We start from the raw sequence: 22822 nt of genomic DNA on the forward strand, positions 1-22822 counted from the left end.
TTTCTTTGCAATGTTGTGATGCGTTTTGATAAAGAAGAAAATGATGATAGTCATTGTCGCCCCAGTCTTACAAGCATCAACTCTTTGATGCTTTATGGTGTTTGACTACTCATATATCTGATTCTCTTCTTCACATAAAATTTTTTTTCCTTTACTTTTTGATTTATTGTTCAAGTACTGCTTGTTGAGCATGCAAGAAAGAAAATATGATGATGTTTATCATAGAAAATTCTGTCATCAAACTACCATGATGATCTCAAAAACATGCACTACCATCTGATTTCTCTTGCACCCTCTTGCTCTCTTCTTGTTTCTTTTTTACTATATAAATCTCTTGTTGAAGATAAAAACTTTTGGTTTTCAAACGTATTTATGCAATCTGTGATGTAATTACTTACCCAGTAACTGATTTTACAGTGATTAACATATTTTACAATCACCATCTTTCGACTGAGATTGCACAATTTGCAAAGACAAAACCCTGTGATTTGATTTATGTATGCCTGAGGTATCTAATGCCTAGATTTCATTTACATGGCTAGGTGTTTCGTAAAGAAGGCAGAAAGAAAACTATACAGAACAGGTCTTGCGACACAGTTTGCTTCTTATTATAAGCTTGCTGTTACTTTAACCCTGTTCACATTCTCTTTCTCTGTATAGGAAATCTATGCAGAACTTTGACAGTCCTTCCTTGGATTCGGAGGATAAGTTTAGGTATTCAAAAGAAGAAATTGACCATCCCATTATTATTTCCTTGCTCAAATAACAAAGTTGTACAAATCCTGCAGAATGAATGTTGTCAATTTGTTTCAAATATAATATCGTACAAATATAATTTTAAAATTAAAAATATTTTTAAATAATTAAAAATTAAATAAAATTTTAACTTAAAATATTTTTAACTTAATAAATTATAAAAATATTATAAAATTAAAATGTTTTAACATTTAAGTCAATATTGCAAGGTTAATAGAATCTAATGCATCATTATTATTAAAAAATAGTAGTGAAAAAAATAATTATTGTTTAATTAATTAAATTGAACTATATTTAATTTAATTTAATGACTTTTCAAAACCGGAATAAAATATATAAAATGAAATAAAAATTTTTTAAATATAATGTAATTGAAAAATCCAGAAGATTTTTACAAAAATAAATATTATATTTTGTTTTTTGAATTGACATAAAGTACTTCAGCCATTTCAAAAAGCTTCATTTGCAAAGAACAATTGTAAATATCCAGAGCACTTGAAAAAATGATGCAACAATTCAGGTTTACAGCAACAGTTATAATTCTCAATCTGATCGTTGGATCGGGCTAATATTTTATGTGAACTCTCCAGACATATCTTACTACTTTGGTTAGGATTCTTTTCCTACAAGAATATAACAGTTGGCTTTGAGAATTTCCTAGTTCCACAAGGATCTCCAGACATATCTTACTACTTTGGTTAGGATTCTTTTCCTACAAGAATATAACAGTTGGCTTTGAGAATTTCCTAGTTCCACAAGGATCTTTAATAAGGTGTAATATAATCTACAAGTGTGGCAGATGGTATTTAATGACAAATTATTTATTTTTATTATTTTCTTTAATGTTTGGACTTAATTAAAACTTTGTTTTGAGTTAGGGAAGGCTTATTTGGATGCTTTCCAGTTTAGGGTTTTGGGCCAGTTTTGAGTGGACCTCATATAAGTCCACATAAAGGGTCTATTAGGGTTAACTTTTCAAGAACTATTTAAACTCATGTAAGCCACAATTTCAGAAGCTTTGATGATTATTATTCTAAAATTTTCAGTTTTAACGTGTGAGAGTGATTCTTATATTCTTCAGTTCTTGAACGAACTGAATCTGACTTATCGAATATTAACTGGCTTCGTGGCGTTATTCCATTTATTCCAATAGTGTTGCTGCCTTGGAGCAGGTTTTCATTGTGTCACACTTCTATCAGGTCTATTTCGGTTTTCCAGAATCAGATCTCAATCTTGATTGTGGGTTGCGTGACCACGTGATTCGCATAAGAAGTGATGATTGGGAATTTGTTCCTTACCATGTACTAAAAATTGTTACTGCAATGAAAACAGGAACTAGATGGGGCATGTTTGTTTCTCCCCAGTCCTTGTCTCGGCAAAGAACAATTGTAAATCCCACAATACTTGAAAATGAGTGATGATTCGGAAGTTGTAACTCAACATGTACTGCAATAAAAATCAGTTTTAAACCTTAATACGAGTAAAACACAAGGAACTAGTGTCTAGGAACAGGATATTGTTCTTCTTTACAAAAGATGGTATGGTTGGAACTGGTTAAAACCAGTGAACTAGTTACAATTGGGGATGCTATGATTTATACGGAGAATTGTTGACCTATTCTGGTATCTTAGTTCTATGCAATTGCACTATCGCACAATTCAAAACAAAATTGTATCAACATTTGATAAAACCAGAGTTACCAACCAGTTATCAAGGTCCCTTCTTACAAGCCCTCGGCAGTCCCTTCCTTAACCTCTTTAAATCTCGCTTGCCATCCCTCTCGGTTTGATTAGAATCTTCATCGCTAATACCTATTACAAACCAAGTATCAGTAAACCTGGAACACTTTAACAGCGTTTGACATTAGCATAACCAAAAGTGGTTAGAATGGGGATTGTTCATTGAATCAACCATCATAGATTTTAACTGCATAGTGAACATCATAAAAATAGCATGTCATTCCATAACATATCAGAAATGATAAGAGTGGAAGTACACCAAGAATTGGATACTAACATGCTGCAATCCAACGATGCTTTCATGAATTGATGCACTGAAAGAAAAGGGATACAAAAAAGAGAAACAAAGAAAACAAAATTTCCAAAAGTGTAGGCCATCCCAGAAGATATTTCAATTTTCTACAAAATTTATTAATAAAAGACTTTGATGGCTTACCATCTGAACTGATCATAACATCATCATCAACATCTTTTATATCCTGTCTAGTTTGTTTTGCGGACACTGTGATCACCCCACGATCAACCTTTCGCTCCGGAATTTCACATGATCCATTGAAAGGACCCATATAACAAAACCTGTTACAATAGAAGCTTACAGTTAAAAAAAGATGCATTATCACCTGTTCAACAAAAACAAGTACACAATCCACGGACACCAAAATGCATATAAATGCAGACCAATCCTTCTCATAATGAATGCAAGTACATGCATGTCTGCTAATATTGTTCGATAAAATCTCTAGGTTGCATACTAAGTCAGCATTTTTGTTCATCCAAAATAAACTTTATATAGGTAGCGTAACAAAGATGACATTCATTGTTTCCTCTGCAGGGAAGAGCCAATGCATAATACAAACAGAATATAATATACAGCAGGAAAAGAAAAAATTGTCGCCAACAGATGACAACAGGTAAGGACACAGGAGGAGCTGAAGGCATGTGAAGACAATGTCGCATCCAATTGAAAAAACAACATTGTCACATTAAGCAAAGATCTATTATGGTGAGATGAATATTGGGGACCAGAAAAGACTATTCCCTTTACAGCAGAGCATACTCCTGGAGTGCGATAGCAAGCCTCTCCCTGGTCGAGAGCATCCAGGACAAGGGGGTATCAGTCAACCATCCACCCTCAAGACTCAAATTTGATGAATTGATCTCCTTGTCCTGCCAGGTCGCAAACTATATTCTACCAAGGAGCAATGAAAATTCAAAACATTCCCAACAAAAGAAATGGATCCAGCTCTCCTATACAGCCACAAAGTTACTACAAAATTGATCTGGCTGATAGAAGGAATCACAGCCTTCACCGCATAGAATAGGCAAAAAAAAGGCAAAAGACATCCTCCTGTCTTTCGACACAATCATTTCTACAAGACAAGCACAAGAAAGAGCATTCAAGGATATGAATGAATGAATGATCTACTGTCAACAAATGAACAGTTAAACATATGATGAAATGTAATTACCATTCTTCAGGTAATGTTTTAACATCAAACCCCGAACTCAACATCCTCCACTTCCTGCACTTATCACACTGCACCCATTCGTGGTCAGGTTTGTACAGGGAACCACCTTTTTTCTGGAGAAGTAAAGAGTGCATAAATGAAAAATGTCTAGGGAAACTGGAAAAAAAATAAGGAAATCCATAAAGATTCATTAAGACCACGTTATGAGTGAATGTAAAAAATGGGGAAACTGACAAGAAAAAGTTCTTGCCGCACTATTAAATATTTGAATCAATCCCAAATCTAAGATTGTTTCATTTTAAAAATACATGGCAACCAGTCATTGCAAATCAAAAGATAGTTCATCTTCCCAATACATAACCTCTATGCTTGGCATTATAATTGGGTTTTTTTTTTAAATCCCACAATCAATAAAAGGTCCTTACCAACTTCAGCGTTTCAAAATTAGTAGTCCAATACTCATCTGCCTTCGCTCCCAGCCACGCCTCTAGTCGGGCATATGGTTCACAATCAAGGAAAGATTGCTTGGCATTATGCACGCCCACCCGGCCATTTCCTTCATTCTGTTCCAGTTTGCCAAAATAGGTTTATCAGTTGAAATGAACAGATTCGTGACATACACATATCCTTGGTTTTATCAACCAGCTTTTGGTTAATTAATAGTTAGATTTCAATTTCCACAAAATCAGAAAACTAAAAACATAAGCCCACCATCATTATCTTCCCATGCATCCTATAAAATGAATGCAAGTTGGGGGCAAGGGCATTCAAGATCTTGTATGAACAGATATACCAAATTTTCTTGTAAGCATCATATCCATATTATTACTTTGTATGAACAAAACAGGACCATGAACTCCAAATTTGTGCTCTGTTTGTATCCATGCACCATAGCACTCCATGCACAATTAAATTTTATTTGTAAACTTAAAGTATTTATCTCAGACTTTTAACAACTAGAAAAGAGTAAAGGTATCCAGGCTCATCTTAGATTACCAAACATAATAGTGTTGCAAGAAATATATGTCTACATGTTCTTCAAACCAATCAAGACCGAAAGCAGTCTAAGAAAGCAAGTCTTCTTGCAAGCATCTCTATCCTGTACCAAACGTGCAATGGGAAATAGAACATACAAATAAGCTAAACAGCTAAAAGTATCTAAAAAGAAACATTGCTACCATTAAATCAGTAACGTCAATGACACCAATCACACCTCGACCCCAATCACCATTGTGAATCATGCCACCAACTCTCTTATAAGCCTACAATGGGAAGACAAATGTCAGATTGAAACAATGAAACCTGATGGCACATTAATAAAAGGAATGTGTTGGAATTGATTTGAGATTATAAGGGAAAACAATCCTGCCCCAATAAGAAATGGAAAGGCAACTATAATCATATATAAAAATCTGTTTACAAACCAAAATCAAGAGCATTCATGATTAGCATCTCCTTCCGGTTAGAAAGAGAGAGATCCCTGTTAACATAACTTTTTGGACAGTTAATACAATGTAAACTTGAAACTCAGCTATAGAAATATTGGAAGCCCTAGCAAACTGATTAACCATGAAAAATGATTCCAAGGAACAGAAAGGTAATATACATTTCAATGAGTATCATAAAATGCAAACCAAAGCTCAATTGGCTCCAATGTCATTAAAGAAGATAGGTGAAAGGATGAGAAAAGTGATAACACACAAGAAAGCAAATGTCACAAGTTGTAAAGAATGGATAAAGTAACATCATAAAAAAGAAATTCACCTCAATTAATCGACCATGCCAATACAAAAATATTCCACAATTTGCCTGCTCAAATTCCAACTGAGAGCGACCAAGAGTTAAATGAACACGTTTCCCCATGATGTTACCAGTTGCTTCCGAAGTCTGATTCAAATATTTTGCCAGTGGTCGACTTTTAACCTTTTCAAAAGATAATGACCACTATGAAATGAGAAAGGTTTATAGTTAATAACAGACACTACCTAAGAACCAAGGGATTTTATTAACAAGCACATACCAATGAACCTTGCAGATAAATCCTTATTCGTGGAACTAAGAAGATGACTTCAAGATATGACCTAAGTGAGTAATCTAAAAAAACCTAGAATTAAAGAAAACACAAGATAAGTAAGATTGAATATAGAGCATAGACATTGAGGCACATGGTGTGCATTTGCATACATATTTCCCAACACAAAGTAACATGCATGGGAATTATAGTGTAAATGAAGAGAGAGAAAAACAATTGTAAGAAAAAAAAGAGTGAAAGCAGAGAATTTCTGCGGTAACAGATTTTCAGAATTTTAAGAGTGATGGAAAAAAGAAAGTGAGAAATTTCAAAATCATACCATCTCATATTATCAGTAGTTTTATACAATGTTCTTGTTAATTATCTATTGACTGTGAAGTAAAGTTAAAGCTACTTGTTTTATACTTGTTTCTAAAAGTGAAAACAAAGAATTTCTGCAGTAACCGGTCTTCTGAAAGAGTGATGGAAAAAATAAAGTGAGAAATTTCAAAACCATGCCATTTCAAATTAGCAGTAGTTTTATACAATGTTCTTGTTAATTATCTATTCACTATGAAGCAAAGTTCATCGCAAACCAAAGCTACTTGTTTCTACTTCACTATCGAACTAAATCAAGAGAAGAGAATACACTACCGTTTTGCTAATCTGGCCAGGACGAGATCTGAGCCTTCTAGAACGGATCAGAATGTCACCTTTATGAAAGGAGCTCCCACCAGTCAATCCACGATCCCATTCCAAACAATATTGTGATCCCCATTCATCTAAGTTCCATATGAAAATTTGTGTCCCTGTACGGTTTTCACGGAATAAACCTGCTTTTGCACCAATCAAATATTTATCAAAAGGCGAAAATTCCTTAACAACTTTCAGGTTGTACTTTGCTAAAGCTTCCGACTGGACACTAGTGTCGACTTCCATAAACTGTCCTTTTCTGCGGTAGCTTACAATGGGTATCTCAAGATTCTGCAGAATAAAAAATTAAGGTGAAAAAACAAATATTAAAGCTAATTAACACATAAAAACAGAAATAGGTGACTGCGTACATCTTTTCCTTCATTTAAAGATTGTGAAAGAAAGGCTATGGATCTGGAATCATTAGTTTGAGTTATAACCAGAGCATCCCTGCCTAATCTCATTGCTCCAGTCTGAGAAACCCACATCCAGATGATTGCATAGGTGTTAGTAGTTGATCAATACAATTTACAGGCACTTAGAACAATTTAGTACTAGAACCGCAAACATAAAACCAAGAAAGGCTACCTTGAATCCAACACCAAATCTTCCAATGCGATCCGGATCATCGGCCTCAGGTTTCTTGTGCCCAAAACAAACCATTTTCTCTACCTCTTGATGGATCATGCCATGACCATCATCTATAACTGACAGCATAGGAATTTCTTTGCCAGCTCTTTTTGAATATATTTCCTCAATAGAAATGTCCAGTCTGTCAAAAATAAGCCAAGAGATTAGAAGCACATCTAACAAAATCAATAACACAATGAAAACAAGACAAGTCAAATGCAAATGTACAAATTAAAGTTTATGCATATGAAAGAAGAGGAAAAGAAATAATTAACCAACTGGCTCAATTTAAATTACCTAGTTGCTTCAGCATCCCTGGAATTATCAACAAGCTCAGCTATTGCACCAAAAATCCATGCATAATGCACTTGACCAAGAGTTTCCAGGTAGCTTGGATGTGCCTGAGCATAATTTTTCTCTGACGGTGGAACCTGTTTCGCAGCAACAGGCTGGTGTCTCCGACGAGTTTCAGTTGCAGTATTGCCACCATGGTGATCTTCATTAGAGCCTTGAAACCTGTCACTAGGAGAGCCATTATCTTCACAGTGTTCTTGACCATCATTCCCACTGCATGTTTTCTCCACCCGATAAACAACTTGGACATGGCTAAAATTTGAGTCTTTATCAGGAGGAAGTATGTAGAATTGACAGGACTTAACTTTTGCAATTCCAACCTACGAAGGTTATGATGTCAGTTCTATAAGTTATGCTTCAGGGAACAAAACATAACACACCAATAGTGATAAATTTAACTCAGTCAACATAAAAAGTAAGCCTCATTTTTCCAAACTGGTAGAAGCTAACCCTATGGACTTTGCTTTCTCCATTTCACATGCACAGATAAAGACTACTTTCTAAATTTTGCTACAGAAAGATCAATGGTTGTAGTGCTCCGTTACTCAGAGAAAAGTAGAAATTTAGAGAAAAATACCCATTGGGAGGGGGGAAAGAAAAACAGTTAAAGGAAGCTAAAATATCAAGACTGAATAAATTTCATCCAGAAAATAATGATCAATGTTGGCATCTACAACAGTGTATTTTACATAGTAAATTGCAAGTATGTATTTCTACTATGGGAGGAAATTTGTGCCACAAGGTCAGTCGAGGTAAAATCATTTGGATAACTGTCAACTCAAACACAACGGATCAAATATTCACATCAAAACCTGACACAAGCATGACTTATTTATCAAACAGGTACTATGAGAATCCAAGAAATCCATTTGATAAACCAGTATGTGTCAGGTTGGCACACCTATTTAACACAAAATAATGGTCTCCGTTTATTTTTCAGTTTATATATTAGTTACACAAGGAAAGTGTGCCACTAGCATTCCAACTGTAGTTATTTGAGTGACCCCATGCTATCGATTTATAGCTCAAATTTAGATAATTAGCAAAAAAAATTCAATTTACATTTTTTTTTTTTGGCTAGTACAGGATAAGTATGCTCATATGGATAAGTCATTAAAATTATTAACAGGTCAAGACATATGTTTCCAGTCTTGAAATAATAGGCAGCCCTTACCGAGTCTTTCTTTTGAAGATAAGTCAAAAATCTGCCCCATTCAAATCTGTCACGAGAAGACTCTGGAGCAGGACTCAAAATAAAACTAGGCAGATCACCAAGGACATGTACACTGGCTCTTGGAACTATATCACTTAAACTCCAGCATTTTGGCCTGACAATTATCTATCCGTCAGAAAATTCAAATTTCTATTCATCAACAATATTGTATATGTTCAGATGTTGAATCGAACAAGTATATCTATTCCATGATTTGCACTTACAATTAAAAAGGTAATGGCACACAATAACAAAAAATATAAAACAAAATACCCCTGTTAACAGCAGAATTCCTGCAGAGAACTAAGCAATTACCTGACTATAACAACCTGGAATATGAGCATTCGAAAAGAAAAGTCAGTTTCTCGTATTAGTATTATCACCCACATGATCGCTTTTGTTAATTCATGATCAATACATGGTTGAACACTAGCAAAATGACCTGTCTTTTTCTTGTATTTTCTCTGCCTCATTGTATAGGACAAGCCTTTTGCTTTAGTCTTGTTTTTCCTTTTTACAGATAAATATCTATTTACACAAAGAGATGCAGAAATGACTCCAAGTACAGCAGACCATAACCAACCATTAAGGTATACAGTGAGCCCTGGATTCTACCTACTAATGATGTGGTGATGAATCACAGTTAATTACACTCCAGAACAAGTTTAGAAAATAGTATCACAAAAAAAAAAATAGAATGATCAGAGAATGAGCGCATACAGTTCTGCAGGAGGATTTAGGCACTGTGTCCGGCATATAGGTTTGTGGTCTTTCATAAGCAAAACGTACGGGTCTGGAAAATCAAAATTACCATGTCAACACAGACTTCATGCAAAGGAACCTTCCATGTGCAGAAATAATAATTTCTGAATCCGAAACACAGCTTCTATATAGTATTTAAATATGATGTTCACATTGACTTGGCACTTACAGGGTACTTGCCACTTTCATCACTCATTTGTATTTTAAATATCAACACAACAAGCACCAACATGGGTAAACTCTATCACGTAACAAAATTGGCTTTTATTACACAAATGGATAAAAACTAACCTGGAGCCAAATTTGCTTCTCCCATTTATAAACCTGCCAAATCAAACCAAATGCCAACCATAAGATAATGGAATGTTAAACCAAAAACAACAGCACGAGCAAACAACATTGTTAAGAACTACAAACAAACGACAGCATCAACTATTCTCCGAAATGGTGCACAGTCAACTGGCATCCCTTCAAGCCATTTTCTTCAGAAATTCTTGAAAATATACTGAAACTTCCCAACTTCAAACAAATAAACTTTCTTTACTTTTCTTAACCATTTAGGAATCAACATTGAATTTCCATAAGATGATTAACCTGTTTTCAAACGTTGCTAAATACACAGAGAACCAAACTAGAATTCGAGCCCAATCACAACTTCCAAAAAGATTTGTCATTGAACTTTAACAACAAATTAATAGTATCACTGCATGAAATATCAATTTAATGCATATCATATGCATATGAATTAAAAAAAAGGCATAGAATAAATGAATCCATCTATACAATCACATTATATTAATTTCAATAAATCCTCACCCAAAAATCATACTAATTTCTCATAATCCAGATAAAAATCATATTTTAAGTAATAACAGCATCTAAAACACAAAATGTAATAATCAAACTCGCAATTTTCCAATTTTGGTATACAGTCACTTAGAAACCCTAAATGTAAAGGCAAGTATACATGCAAAAAAAATCAAAATGTAGCACCATGCAATCCCATTCTGAAAAAAAAAAATATTACGACTGATTTAAAAAAAAAAAAAAAAAAAAAAAAAAAAAAAAAAAAAACCTAGACTAAGCCAGTTGCAATACAGAAATAAACTTGCTAGGAAAATCAGAATCCTCCTCGTCTCTCTTTCTGAAGAAAAACCTTCTCGCTTACTACTTTCGGATACGTAGAGAATGTAATCGTCGAGAAACACTAAAATTAGTTTTTTAAAATTGATACTTTGAGAACAAAGAAGTTAGAAAGAAACAAAAACAAGAAGCTAAAGAGGTTTTTACTAACTAATAATGCTGCTAACAGGGAAAAGAAGACAACTTGAAATAACCAACGGGAAAAAAAAAAAAGATACGTGAGGAAAAAGAGAAGTGAGAGAGGAAGAGGGAAGAGTGTAGGCACCGTTCAATGCGGCGGTTTTCCTGAGTAGTGGCGGTGGCGGTGGTGGTGTGTGGTGTGGAGAAAAGCACACGTCCTGCTGACTGTTTTTCTTTGTTTCGAAAGGGACCGGAAGGCAAAGAGACTTTGAGTGCGCTGTTTTTTTTTTTATTTTTTGGATTGAATAATTGATGCTGGTGGGCGGTGGCAGTGAGTAATTGTAAACATTTTTTTTAACTTTTAAGTCTTAAGGTATATTTTTTTCATCCCGTGATAAAATTAAACCTTAAATATTTTTTTAAGTATAAAAAGAAACAAGCAAAAAAAATGATATAATTTTATTATTTTAATGTGTTTATAAATTTTATTATATCATTTGTTATTATTATTTATCATAAAAATTTTCTAATGATTTGATGGTTTAGTATTTTTCACTTGTATCACAAATTTTTTTATCTTATAATATTGAAGAAAACCTATAATCTCGACTTTCATTGTCAAGTGTTTAATGAAAGTAATTTTAATGTAAAATGGATTGTTGAAAAATGAATTATTTATTTTATATTTAATAATTTATAGGAATTGAGATGGAAAACACTTAAATGTTTTGGCCATGACATGAAAAAAAATAAAAAAATCATTTATTAATATTTTTTAAGTTTATGTGTGTATAGAAAATTACATGTAATTATCTGATCACGTCATTTAATAAAAAAATAATACGATGTAAAAAAGTATAAGGATAAAAAAAAAAGAATTTATTATAGCATGTATTTATATGGAGTTTATTTTTTCAAGATGTAAAAAACTTTACATATAATATAAATATTTTAAATATAATATCATAGACATTTATATATTTTTTGGTTTATGGAGACCACTGAGAATATATTTTTTTTTTGAGTCTATTGTGTCCTAATTCATAACAACAAATTTATATTATTTAAAATATATGATTATTGTATAATATGACATGCTTTGTATTTAAATGTATTTTCTAGCAATATTATCTAGATTAAAGCATTATGTGTACTGATATATTCATATTAATATACTTTTATATTGTATATTAATATATTATTTTTCTATATAATATATTAATGAATATTATTCCTGATAAGGAAGTATTTTTATTAATAATTATTGTTTAATATATAAATTAAAAATTAATGAAATTTGTTTTTTATATTGTATATAATATATTATTTTCATTTTTTTAAACCCATAAAATACTTTTTTTTTTCATCCAAAACGTGCAGGAAATCCACATGCCAAAAATGTATAGTGAATCCCCTCATATGGTAAGTGGATGGATTATTTATAATGCATTTTTTTTTCTTTTTTATTATTAATTTTGCCTTTATTAAATCAAATTATAGACCAATTTGTTAAGAAAATAATGTAATCCAAAAACAAGGAATCAAAATAAAAAAAAACATGGAAGAAATGAGTGGTTTTAACAAAGTTTGGCAAAAATATTTATTGTAATCCTCATACTTTTTTAAAAAATTATTAATATTTAGATTCTTTTTCAGTTTTAAAAATTTAAGAGCATGATTAAATTTTTTTTTTCTTAAATTTTATTTATTTAATATTTTTGACCCCTGATCAAGAAGAAGTTAGAGGAAATTGCTTAAAACTAGTGATTGAGATAGAAGATTTTTGTTGGGATCAATCAACCACAAAAAAAATCCAAATATTATGTTATATTGGTTTAATTTAATGATAAGAGTTTATTATTAGGTGTTTTTTTAAAGTTGAAATTATCTAAAAGAAAGACATGAGCCTTGTAAGATTTTTTGTTTAAGTTTTTTTTTTTGAAAGCTATCAATAGATTTATAAAGCCGCATTAAGATATTTTGGGTAAAAAAATCGGTTTTGGGTCAAAAAAAAAAAACTTATTCTTATTTTCCAAACCATTGTGATGCAAAAAAACTAAACAGTATTAGATGATATATTGTTTTACTTAAGAAAAAAATAAACAATTTAGGTTGGATGATCATTCGCTCACTCAAAAAAAAAATTAAGAGTCCAAACACACACACAAACCCTAACATGCCAAGCTCAATAATGCCTAGTCTTTTCTTGTTTTTTTTTTTTTAAGAATTTTTTAATTAATGCCTTTTTTTATATGCAATTTTCAAATAATTTTAAAATTTATATGTAAATTAATGCCTCTTCTTTCTTTTATCTTGGTTATCTAGGTTCTTTTTAAATAGCATTTATTTTTAGTTATTTTGTATGCATCTAGTTTTTTGAGAGATTATTTTAATTATCTATAATTTTTTTAATGTTTTATATAAATTAAATTTATTTTAAAAAATTAATAATATTTATTTTTAGATAATATTTTTAATAAGTGGCAAACATTGCATAATATTTTTTTTTACCTTTTATTTCATTTAATCAATTTTATTTGTGTCTATTTTTAATTATTATTTAATAAAATAAAAAAATTAATTTTTGTGAACAAATTCGTTAAACATAACCGTCTCAAAGATCCGAGTTGTGAGACTGGATATTTTGGTCTATACATGACTTTCAACTTTTAAATATTTATCTTTATTTATTGTTAATGATTTTTATTTATTGTTATTAACATACATAGTTCTGAATTTAAAAATTATCATAAGCTTTTTTTATTTTGATTTTATATAAAAAATGTTGAGAAATCTGTGTGTGTATGTGTAAATCATCCACAAATAAAAATACATGTTAAATAAAACTAGTAATTATTTAAGCATGTATGAAGGCCATCGAAATTACAAGAAAAAGAAGAATAAATCAGGTCAGAGGCCCTTCTGCCCTCAAATCATGCAATTGTTTTCTATGCTAATGTTGTGTTAATTAAGAACTACGCGCGCCTGCGGCTACATTTTAATTAAAATATAGTTTGTAGTTATTTGATTAAAAAAAGTAATATATTATTTACTAGGCCCCACATACTTTTTTGTGTTGGAAACACAGTAAAAGAAAAGCAAGATTCCTTGCTTTCTGCACTATTCATGTATAATTATATATACTATTTAATGAACAATGTATTAACATAAACAATACACACAGTTATATTCATGTTAATTATATTATTTAATGAACAATATATATTAAACTAAAACAATATACAGTTTATTCATGTTAATTATATTATTTTATGAACAATATACATTAACATAAATAATATACATTATACATCTGTTTATTGTGAACAATGCAAGAGAATTACACTGCTCACTTTTGCACTGCATGACTTTTTTTTTTTTAAGTGTTAATTTTTAAATATTTTTTAAAAAAATTAGTTTAGGGTGAATTTTATACCTGATAATATTTTATTTAATTTTATTATATGCTAAAAAAAATTATAAAAACTGTAATTTTTGTCCGATGTATTTCGTACGTGATGAATCGTTAGATGGTTTCATGGAATAATAAAAAAATTTAGTTTTATATAAAATATGATTTATTTCAGAATGTAATAACAATAGTTAAATCCGCAATATTTTAAATTAAAAATCATCAATATTAATATATATAATATATATATATATAATATATTTTAAATTATTTATAACCTTAATTTTAAAAACATTCTTAAACCAAACACATTAAAATTATTTTTTTTCAACCTTAATTTTTAAGCTATAAATTTTAACCAAACACCTATTTTTTCAAACCAACCTCAATTAGTACTTTTTTATAAATAATTTTTTTTCAAATTACAATTATAACAACTACCATGATACTAAATACATTCTAAGTATACCTTCCATATCATCAAATTACGACACTGCACGCATACCTATATTAAACCTGTTTGGAAACATGTATGTATATATTTTTTTTAAAATGAGTGATCTAAAGGTGAAATGCAAGTTGCATCTTGCCTGACTAATGTGGGCTGGATGATCAAAACCTCAGAGGCTTTTTCCTTGCAGAGACTCTATCTCCATCATTGCGCTGTCTTAATGACCATGTAGCAAATAAATTATTCAAGGAGAACTATTTTCCATCATGGACACCTTTATAGGTGGAAGACAGATGTAGAAAGTAGAAACTAAATTTATAATGTATGAGTCGCCTGCATAACTGACCAGAAATCGATTTTCCATTCTTGATATGAATATGGGCTATAAAATGGAAACTGAAAACATTTGTTTTGGAGTATAGCCAGAGGCGTGTAGACTTTCACATCTCAACAATTATTAATTATTTATTAAATATTTTTCAACGAATTCCTTATAATTTAATATCATACAAAATCGGTAGGTCCATCACCTTGAAAGAGAGAGAAGAGAGCCCAATTTAAAAGGAATAGCTTTACTAGTAGGTTTTAAATTTATTTTTTCAAAATTATTAGTTTAATTTTATAAATTTTAAAATTACTAAAAACTTATATAATTATTAATTTTAAAACCCATGAAATTAAACAAGATTTGCACAAACTAATCCAAATACCACATTAATCTAAAAAACAAAAAGTGGAAGTCGAGATCATGTTCCTCCTACTTCTTTGATGTGAAGTTGTATCTCTCTATCTTGAATAACAATGGCCGCTCCGGCGGACCTTGCAGGTGATGGGATTGTTCCTCATCACGCGCTACTGGGTAAAACACTGGGGTTTTTAGAGACTCCTATGAAGGAAAAATATTATGCTTATTTTTATATATATAAAAAAAATCCTTGGATGCGTTCAAATTCTTTACTGCTCAACCAGAGTTATATAACGAGGATCCGTTTTCAGCTTAGTTTCACTCAAAGATATGGTAGGGGGAGGACTTGCTTTCAAATGGAAATGGGTTAATCATCTGATGGGGACACCAGGCCCACGCCACAGATTACACGAGTATATGGACGGAGACGACGTAGGATGGCCCAGCCTGTCACGCTTTGGTTGGGAGACTAAGCCCATTGGGCCTATCTCATTGTTGTTTTTATTTATTTAGCCCATTTGGGCCGGCTCATTGTAATTTTATTTATTTAGCCCCTTTGGGCTTGCTCATTGTTATTTTTATTATTTATGTTAAACAGTTTGGTTTGATGGGCCGAGCCCAATAGCAGGATGTTCTAGGTTGAGACTATTTATATGCTCTTTTGTTATTTGGGAAGACACTTTTGAATGAATGAAAAAATGCAGATTTGCACATCTCCAACCCCTCTCCTCCTCTTCTTTAGCTTCTTTCTTCTTTAAAGCTTCTTTCTTTTTCTTGCTTTAATTCTTTTACTTATTGTTCCGCGTCAAATTTGGTATCAGAGCACGGCTTTTAATTGTTCTTACAATTAATCGATCTATGTGTTACAACTAATCTGAAAAAAAAAAAAAAAGTTACTGTTCATCCGCGACTAACTGGGTTTCCAGCAGCGGTGCCCTTGCCATCTGCGACGTCTCAGCCAGTCACAGAGGCACCCCTGCCATCAACGGCGCTTCTACCATCAGCGGCGCCTCCACCCGTCACAGCAACAAACCCACCACCGAGAAGACCTGCAAATCCACCGATCCACGCCGAGTTGCTACCTCCGACACAGACCAGCGGCAACCACCAGACTGACACCGCAGGAGACAAAACCATCAGTCGCAACCATCGGTATACCTGCACATCAATCCCACAGAGCGATCGGCCATTCAACATCAGCGCCGGTCACAACCAACGATCAAAAGGACACGCCGATTCACTGCCTTCAACAACCCGCAGCGCCGCACCCACAACAGTTCCTTGTCTTCAGTTCCAAACCAACAGCCGCAACCACCACAGACCCACCGGCCTCTTCCCTTGCAACGCCAGACCCATCAGAACCAGCAGGCTTCGTGCGCCGCCGCCGACAGCAGCAACAATAAGTCACAGAAGCCAGCGGCAACAGGTCGCAGAAGCTAAGGAAGAAAGTAACAAACGCTGGATTTTAATTAACCGAGACACGTCACCTGCCACGTCAGTGTTGACTGCCACGTCACTTGCCACGCCAGCGTTGACTGCCTCGCCAGCGTTGACCGCCACGTCTCCTGCCACGTCAATGTTGACTGCCACGCCAGTGTTGACCGCCACGTCACCTGCCTCGTCAGCGTTGACTGCCATGTAACCCTTCACTGCCACATCATACGGTCAGAATTTTTACCCATTGAAAATCATCATTCTGGTATGTTTTACACTTGTTAATCAGTTAGCATTAATATTATTCCTTGTGCTTACCCATAACTAGATTACATAGCCCACTTTTAAATTAAATTACTTGAGTCATTGAATATCTGATCCTCTTAGTTAATTGTGGAGCTTGGTTAAATTAGTGGGAAAATTGAGACATTGTGTTTGGATTACTTGTGTGCATTTAGAGGACTTACGCTGCTTGCTTGCAGTTTTCCTGGTTTAATCTATCATTACTTAGTTTCAAAAAAAAAAAAAAAAATATTTTTCTTTATTTATTTTATTATTATTAGCTATAATTTTATTTTGCGTTTTACTTGCGAGTGTTATTTTGTGATCTCAATCTCAGGGTTAGTTTTGCATGCATTTACGTAGTGGTCGTCTAGTAAACAATCCAGAAGTCATCACTACCATGGACCCGAACTCCAGTAATGTTCTTAGAGATATTCAAGAACAATTACAACTTATGCGAACGGAAATGAGCAACATGTCTAATCAAATGAACAATCTTTCTGGGAGAATGGAGTCCATAGAAACTTTGCAAGTAAGACAATCTAGTGAGAGTGAACATTCAAATGACAACCCTAGAAATCCTCAAAGACCAGTTCCTCGTAGGAACCGACATCATAACCAACGCCAGGGTCACAATGACTTTGATGACCCTAATGATAGTGAGCATTCCAATGACTACCATCAAAGACCAGTTCACCCTAGGAACCGTCAGTACAACCGCAATCAAGGCCATCACGAATATGATGACCCTGACGAGCGAGTCATGAGGCATGTTAAGGTAGAAGCCCCAACTTTTGAGGGTCAACTTGACCCATGGGTTTTTGATAGATGGATCCGTGACATGGATCAATTCTTTGGCTGGTATAATCTATCTGAGAATAGAAGGGTAAGATTTGCAAAGATGAAACTTGGTGGTACCGCTCGACTCTATTGGGAAAGTGTAGAAGAGTCTTTGATTAGGAGGGGTCAACCCCCTATCACTGATTGGGTTGAAATGAAGACTAAGTTAGAAGAGAAGTACTTGCCTCGTTCTTATAGAGGAAATCTTTTGGACCAGTGGAATAACCTGAGACAAGGAGGCAAGTCTGCCAATGAATATGTGGCACAATTTGATGAGTATAGGATGAGGTGTGCAGTTAGGGAGGATGAAGTGATGACCCTAAGTAGATTTCGAAAAGGCTTAAATGATGACCTTAGAAGAGAGGTTGTGCTTAGGGGTGTTTATACCCTTGATGAAGCTTATACCCTAGTACAAAATTACGACTTGGTCACAAAAAGCCAATGGACAAGACGTCAGGACACTCGTAATACCCCTTCTAGGCCTCAACCTGGTAGTAATAACTCCATATTAGGTGCCCCACCTCGTAAACCCAATCCTTTGATTTCCCAGATACCTAGAGAAGACAAGGGTAAGGGTATTTTTCATGAAGCACCTAGAACTTCAAGAATTCAGTGTTTTAAGTGTCAGGGTTTTGGTCATATTTCCTCTAGCTGCCCTAATAAGGCTTTGTTCATCAAGGGGCAAGAGGATGTAGGTGATGAAGATAATTGTGATGATAAGATATATGAACCCAATCCCGATGATTTTCAAGATCTCAATGATGAGGATGATGAGTCTCACTTGCTAGGATGTGTTAGGTCTATACCCGCTCAAATCAAGACAATCAGGTTAGGTGTGGTTAGATGTGCTTTAACACAACCTAAAGGAACTGAGGATTGGAGAAGGACTGCTATCTTTTACACTTACATTAAATGTGGAGATAAAGGGTGTAAGATCATCATAGACAGTGGTAGCTGTATCAATGCAGTTTCATCGGGTAGTGTATCCCGCTTAGGCCTAAAGTCTATCCCACACCCTAAGCCGTATAGTGTGTCGTGGGTTAATGATACATCTATAGCAGTCAAAGAGAGATGTCTTTTTCCCATTAAGATTTTTGACTATCATGATGAAATTTGGTGTGATGTCATTCCCATGGATGTGGGGCATGTCATTTTGGGTAGGCCTTGGTTATATGATTTGGACGTTACAATCTTTGGACGATCAAATTCTTGTTCATTTACTTTTCAAGGTAAAAAAATCCAACTTATTGGATTACCTCCAAGGCCTAATGATAATAGTCAAAAGAAGAATAAAGTGAAAGAAGGAGGACTTAACATAATAAGTCCTAAGGAGTTTGATAAGGAGATTTGTGAGGAGTCTGTTGTGTTTGCTGTAGTGGCTAAGGAGATTGTAGATGACTTTTTAGAAGAGCCACCTGAAGAGGTACGAGAAGTGTTGAAAGAATTTCTAGATGTTTTTCCTTCTGAACTACCTGATGCTTTGCCTCCTATGCGTGATGTTCAGCACGCCATAGATTTTGTCCCTGGGGCCACGTTACCAAACTTGCCTCACTATAGGATGAACCCGAGTGAACATGCTGAGTTGCAAAGGCAAGTATGTGAGTTGTTACAAAAGGGATTTATACGAGAGAGTTTGAGCCCTTGTGCAGTACCTGCACTGTTAACACCCAAGAAAGATGGATCATGGAGAATGTGTGTTGACAGTCGAGCCATAAATAGAATTACAATCAAGTATCGTTTTCCAATTCCTCGATTGGATGACATGCTAGATATGATGGCAGGAGCCCAAATCTTTTCTAAGATTGACTTAAAAAGTGGGTATCATCAGATTAGGATCCGTCCTGGAGATGAGTGGAAAACAGCTTTTAAGACTAAGGATGGTTTATATGAATGGCTAGTCATGCCTTTTGGCCTGTCTAATGCACCAAGCACTTTTATGAGAGTAATGACACAAGTGCTTCGGCCATTTATGGGAAAGTTCTTGGTGGTATACTTTGATGATATTCTTATTTACAGCAAAACCAAGGAAGAACATTTCGATCATCTTATTCAGGTTTGTACCACCCTAAGAAAGACAAGTTTGTTTGCAAATGTCAAAAAGTGTTCATTCTTTACTGATCAAGTGGTCTTTTTAGGGTTTATAGTATCATGGAAAGGAGTTTCTGCTGACCCCCAAAAAGTTCAAGCGATAGTAGATTGGCCGGAACCTAAGACTATTCATGAGGTTCGTAGTTTTCATGGGCTTGCCACTTTCTATCGTCGTTTTATTAAGGGATTTAGCACCATCATGTCACCTATTACAGATTGTTTGAAACAAGGTGAGTTTAAGTGGAGTAAAGGAGCTAATAGGGCATTTGAAGAGGTTAAGAAGAAAATGACGGAGGCCCCAGTAATGCGGCTACCTGATTTTACTAAAGTGTTTGAAGTAGAATGTGATGCTTCGGGAGTTGGCATAGGTGGAGTACTTAGTCAAGAACGTCACCCTGTAGCTTACTTTAGTGAGAAACTTAATGAGGCAAAACAAAAGTACTCAACTTATAATAAGGAGTTTTATGCGGTGGTTCAGGCCTTGCGCTATTGGCGCCATTACTTGTTACCACAAGAGTTTGTTCTTTACTCCGATCATGAGGCCCTTCGCTATCTTAACTCCCAAAAGAAGCTTAATCATAGGCATGGTCATTGGGTTGAATATTTGCAAGCATACTCATTTGTTTTGAAACATAAATCTGGAATAGAGAATAAGGCTGCAGATGCTTTGAGTCGTCGGGTGACGCTGTTATCTGTAATGAGTGTTGGAGTCACAGGATTTGAGAGACTTAAGGAGGAGTATGAATCTTGCCCAGAATTTGGAGAAATATACTTGACATTGAAGGATGAGCATCACCGTGTTATAAATGGTTATCACCTCCAAGATGGGTACCTATTTCGAGATAATAAGCTTTGTATCCCGAAAACATCTGTGCGTGATTTTTTGATATGGGAGATTCATGCTGGAGGTCTCTCAGGACATTTTGGAAGGAATAAAACCATTGAAGAAGTGGAACGTCAGTTTTTTTGGTCTAGTTTGAAAAGAGATGTCGCCAAATTAGTAGGTCAGTGTCGAACTTGCCAACTCGCTAAGCATAGAAAACAAAATACTGGTCTTTACACTCCATTACCCGTGCCTACTTGCCCTTGGCAAGATGTAAGCATGGATTTTGTGCTTGGGCTTCCACGTACTGCAAAGAAACATGATTCTATTTTTGTGGTTGTCGATCGCTTCTCTAAGATGGCCCATTTTATTCCTTGTACTAAGACCACAGATGCTTCTAGAGTCGCAAAACTCTATTTTGACGAGATTGTCAAGTTGTACGGCCTTCCCCAAACCATAGTTTCAGATAGGGATGTTAGATTTACAAGTTATTTCTGGAAAACCCTTTGGCATATGGTGGGAACCAAATTGAAGTTTTCTACTGCTTACCACCCCCAAACTGATGGTCAAACTGAGGTGGTTAACAGGAGTTTGGGTAACCTTTTAAGGTGTCTAGTGAGTGATCATAATCGGAATTGGGATCTGATTCTTCCTACGGCCCAGTTTGCCTATAATAGCTCCATCAATAGGTCAATAGGCATGAGTCCCTTTGAAGTTGTACATGGTTACAAGCCTAGGAAACCTTTAGATCTTCTTCCTATGTCCCTTCATGCTAGAGTGTCTGAGTCAGCCGAGTCTTTTGCACATAGAATTCAGGATTTGCATATTGAGATCACTAAACAAATTCAAGCAAGTAATGCGCAATATAAACTTCAAGTTGATGCACATAGACGACATAATGAGTTTAATGTTGGAGACTATGTTATGATACGGATTAGACCCGAACGGTTTCCTTCGGGAGCTAATCGAAAATTGCATGCACGTAGTGCCGGGCCTTTCAAAGTGCTACAACGGGTTGGTCCAAATGCTTATGTTCTTGATTTACCACATGATTTTGGCATTAGCTCTACATTTAACATTGAGGATCTAGTTGCATACCACAAACCACTTCCTATTCCAAATGACCCATTCGAAACACCACTTAACCCCCCTCCTGATGATCCTAATGAAACCTCTATCCCTTTTACCTTGACATCAGCACAAAAGGATAATATTGATGCTATTCTGGATGAACAAGTTGTTTTTAACAGGAATGGTGAGATTCAGCGGTTTCTAGTTCGCTGGGTGGGTCGACCCGACTCAGACTGCACTTGGATTACTAGAGATACTTTGCAGCAGCTTGACCCAGATCTTTGGGAGTACTATCAGAGTCGGCCACTGCTACACTCGACAGGGTCGAGTTTCTCTAACCCCGGGAGAGTTGATGGGGACACCAGGCCCACGCCACAGATTACACGAGTATATGGACGGAGACGACGTAGGATGGCCCAGCCTGTCACGCTTTGGTTGGGAGACTAAGCCCATTGGGCCTATCTCATTGTTGTTTTTATTTATTTAGCCCATTTGGGCCGGCTCATTGTAATTTTATTTATTTAGCCCCTTTGGGCTTGCTCATTGTTATTTTTATTATTTATGTTAAACAGTTTGGTTTGATGGGCCGAGCCCAATAGCAGGATGTTCTAGGTTGAGACTATTTATATGCTCTTTTGTTATTTGGGAAGACACTTTTGAATGAATGAAAAAATGCAGATTTGCACATCTCCAACCCCTCTCCTCCTCTTCTTTAGCTTCTTTCTTCTTTAAAGCTTCTTTCTTTTTCTTGCTTTAATTCTTTTACTTATTGTTCCGCGTCATCATCATTCTAACATAATTAGCACAACCACCAATGGCATCACTGGCTCCTATCATTAGTGGACC

General features: G+C 34.5%; 2 protein-coding genes and 4 non-coding genes across 7 annotated transcripts; 5 read left to right on the plus strand and 1 right to left on the minus strand.

Moving 5' to 3' along the window:
• Positions 1–36: 36 nt before the first annotated feature.
• Positions 37–124, plus strand: LOC118040867 (small nucleolar RNA U31b). The gene has a single exon (XR_004686213.1). It is a non-coding gene; the product is annotated as a small nucleolar RNA U31b (small nucleolar RNA).
• A 74-nt stretch (positions 125–198) lies between these two features.
• On the plus strand, positions 199–286 carry LOC118040864 (small nucleolar RNA Z195/SNORD33/SNORD32 family). The gene has a single exon (XR_004686210.1). It is a non-coding gene; the product is annotated as a small nucleolar RNA Z195/SNORD33/SNORD32 family (small nucleolar RNA).
• An 87-nt stretch (positions 287–373) lies between these two features.
• LOC118040865 (small nucleolar RNA Z196/R39/R59 family) lies at positions 374–461 on the plus strand. The gene has a single exon (XR_004686211.1). It is a non-coding gene; the product is annotated as a small nucleolar RNA Z196/R39/R59 family (small nucleolar RNA).
• Positions 462–497: 36 nt separating this feature from the next.
• Positions 498–645, plus strand: LOC118040866 (small nucleolar RNA F1/F2/snoR5a). The gene has a single exon (XR_004686212.1). It is a non-coding gene; the product is annotated as a small nucleolar RNA F1/F2/snoR5a (small nucleolar RNA).
• A 1555-nt stretch (positions 646–2200) lies between these two features.
• On the minus strand, positions 2201–11123 carry LOC118040718 (uncharacterized). Of its 2 annotated transcripts, none has more exons than XM_035047727.2 (15): positions 11036–11123; positions 9919–9951; positions 9586–9658; positions 8827–8980; positions 7596–7972; positions 7257–7440; positions 7040–7141; positions 6630–6959; positions 5985–6068; positions 5729–5887; positions 5143–5226; positions 4390–4527; positions 3965–4077; positions 2932–3071; positions 2201–2567 (listed from the first exon to the last, which is right to left on the minus strand). In XM_035047727.2, the coding sequence occupies exons 2-15, from the start codon at positions 9941–9943 to the stop codon at positions 2467–2469; spliced, it is 2064 nt and encodes a 687-aa protein (XP_034903618.1). In that variant the 5' UTR covers positions 9944–9951; positions 11036–11123; the 3' UTR covers positions 2201–2466. The 2 variants fall into 2 exon arrangements, with proteins under 2 accessions (XP_034903618.1, XP_073268434.1); XM_073412333.1 differs by having other exon boundaries at positions 5729–5908.
• A 6431-nt stretch (positions 11124–17554) lies between these two features.
• On the plus strand, positions 17555–22423 carry LOC140956098 (uncharacterized). Its single transcript, XM_073412296.1, has one exon. The coding sequence runs from the start codon at positions 17555–17557 to the stop codon at positions 22421–22423; it is 4869 nt and encodes a 1622-aa protein (XP_073268397.1).
• Positions 22424–22822: the final 399 nt, after the last annotated feature.

This window comes from Populus alba, chromosome 11 (assembly GCF_005239225.2).
Source record: "Populus alba chromosome 11, ASM523922v2, whole genome shotgun sequence".
NCBI lineage: Eukaryota > Viridiplantae > Streptophyta > Magnoliopsida > Malpighiales > Salicaceae > Populus > Populus alba.

Bases quoted from the DNA above. Each gene is read 5' to 3' on its own strand.
- LOC118040718 (XM_073412333.1), bottom strand. From the start codon at position 9,943: ATGGGAGAAGCAAATTTGGCTCCAG. The intron at 8,981-9,585 runs GTATGCGCTCAT...GATAATTGTCAG, and splicing joins CTAAATCCTCCTGCAGAACT to GCCAAAATGCTGGAGTTTAA. The intron at 7,441-7,595 runs GTAATTTAAATT...TATTTTTGACAG, and splicing joins AGGGATGCTGAAGCAACTAG to ACTGGACATTTCTATTGAGG.
- LOC140956098 (XM_073412296.1), top strand. From the start codon at position 17,555: ATGGACCCGAACTCCAGTAATGTTCTTAGAGATATTCAAGAACAATTA.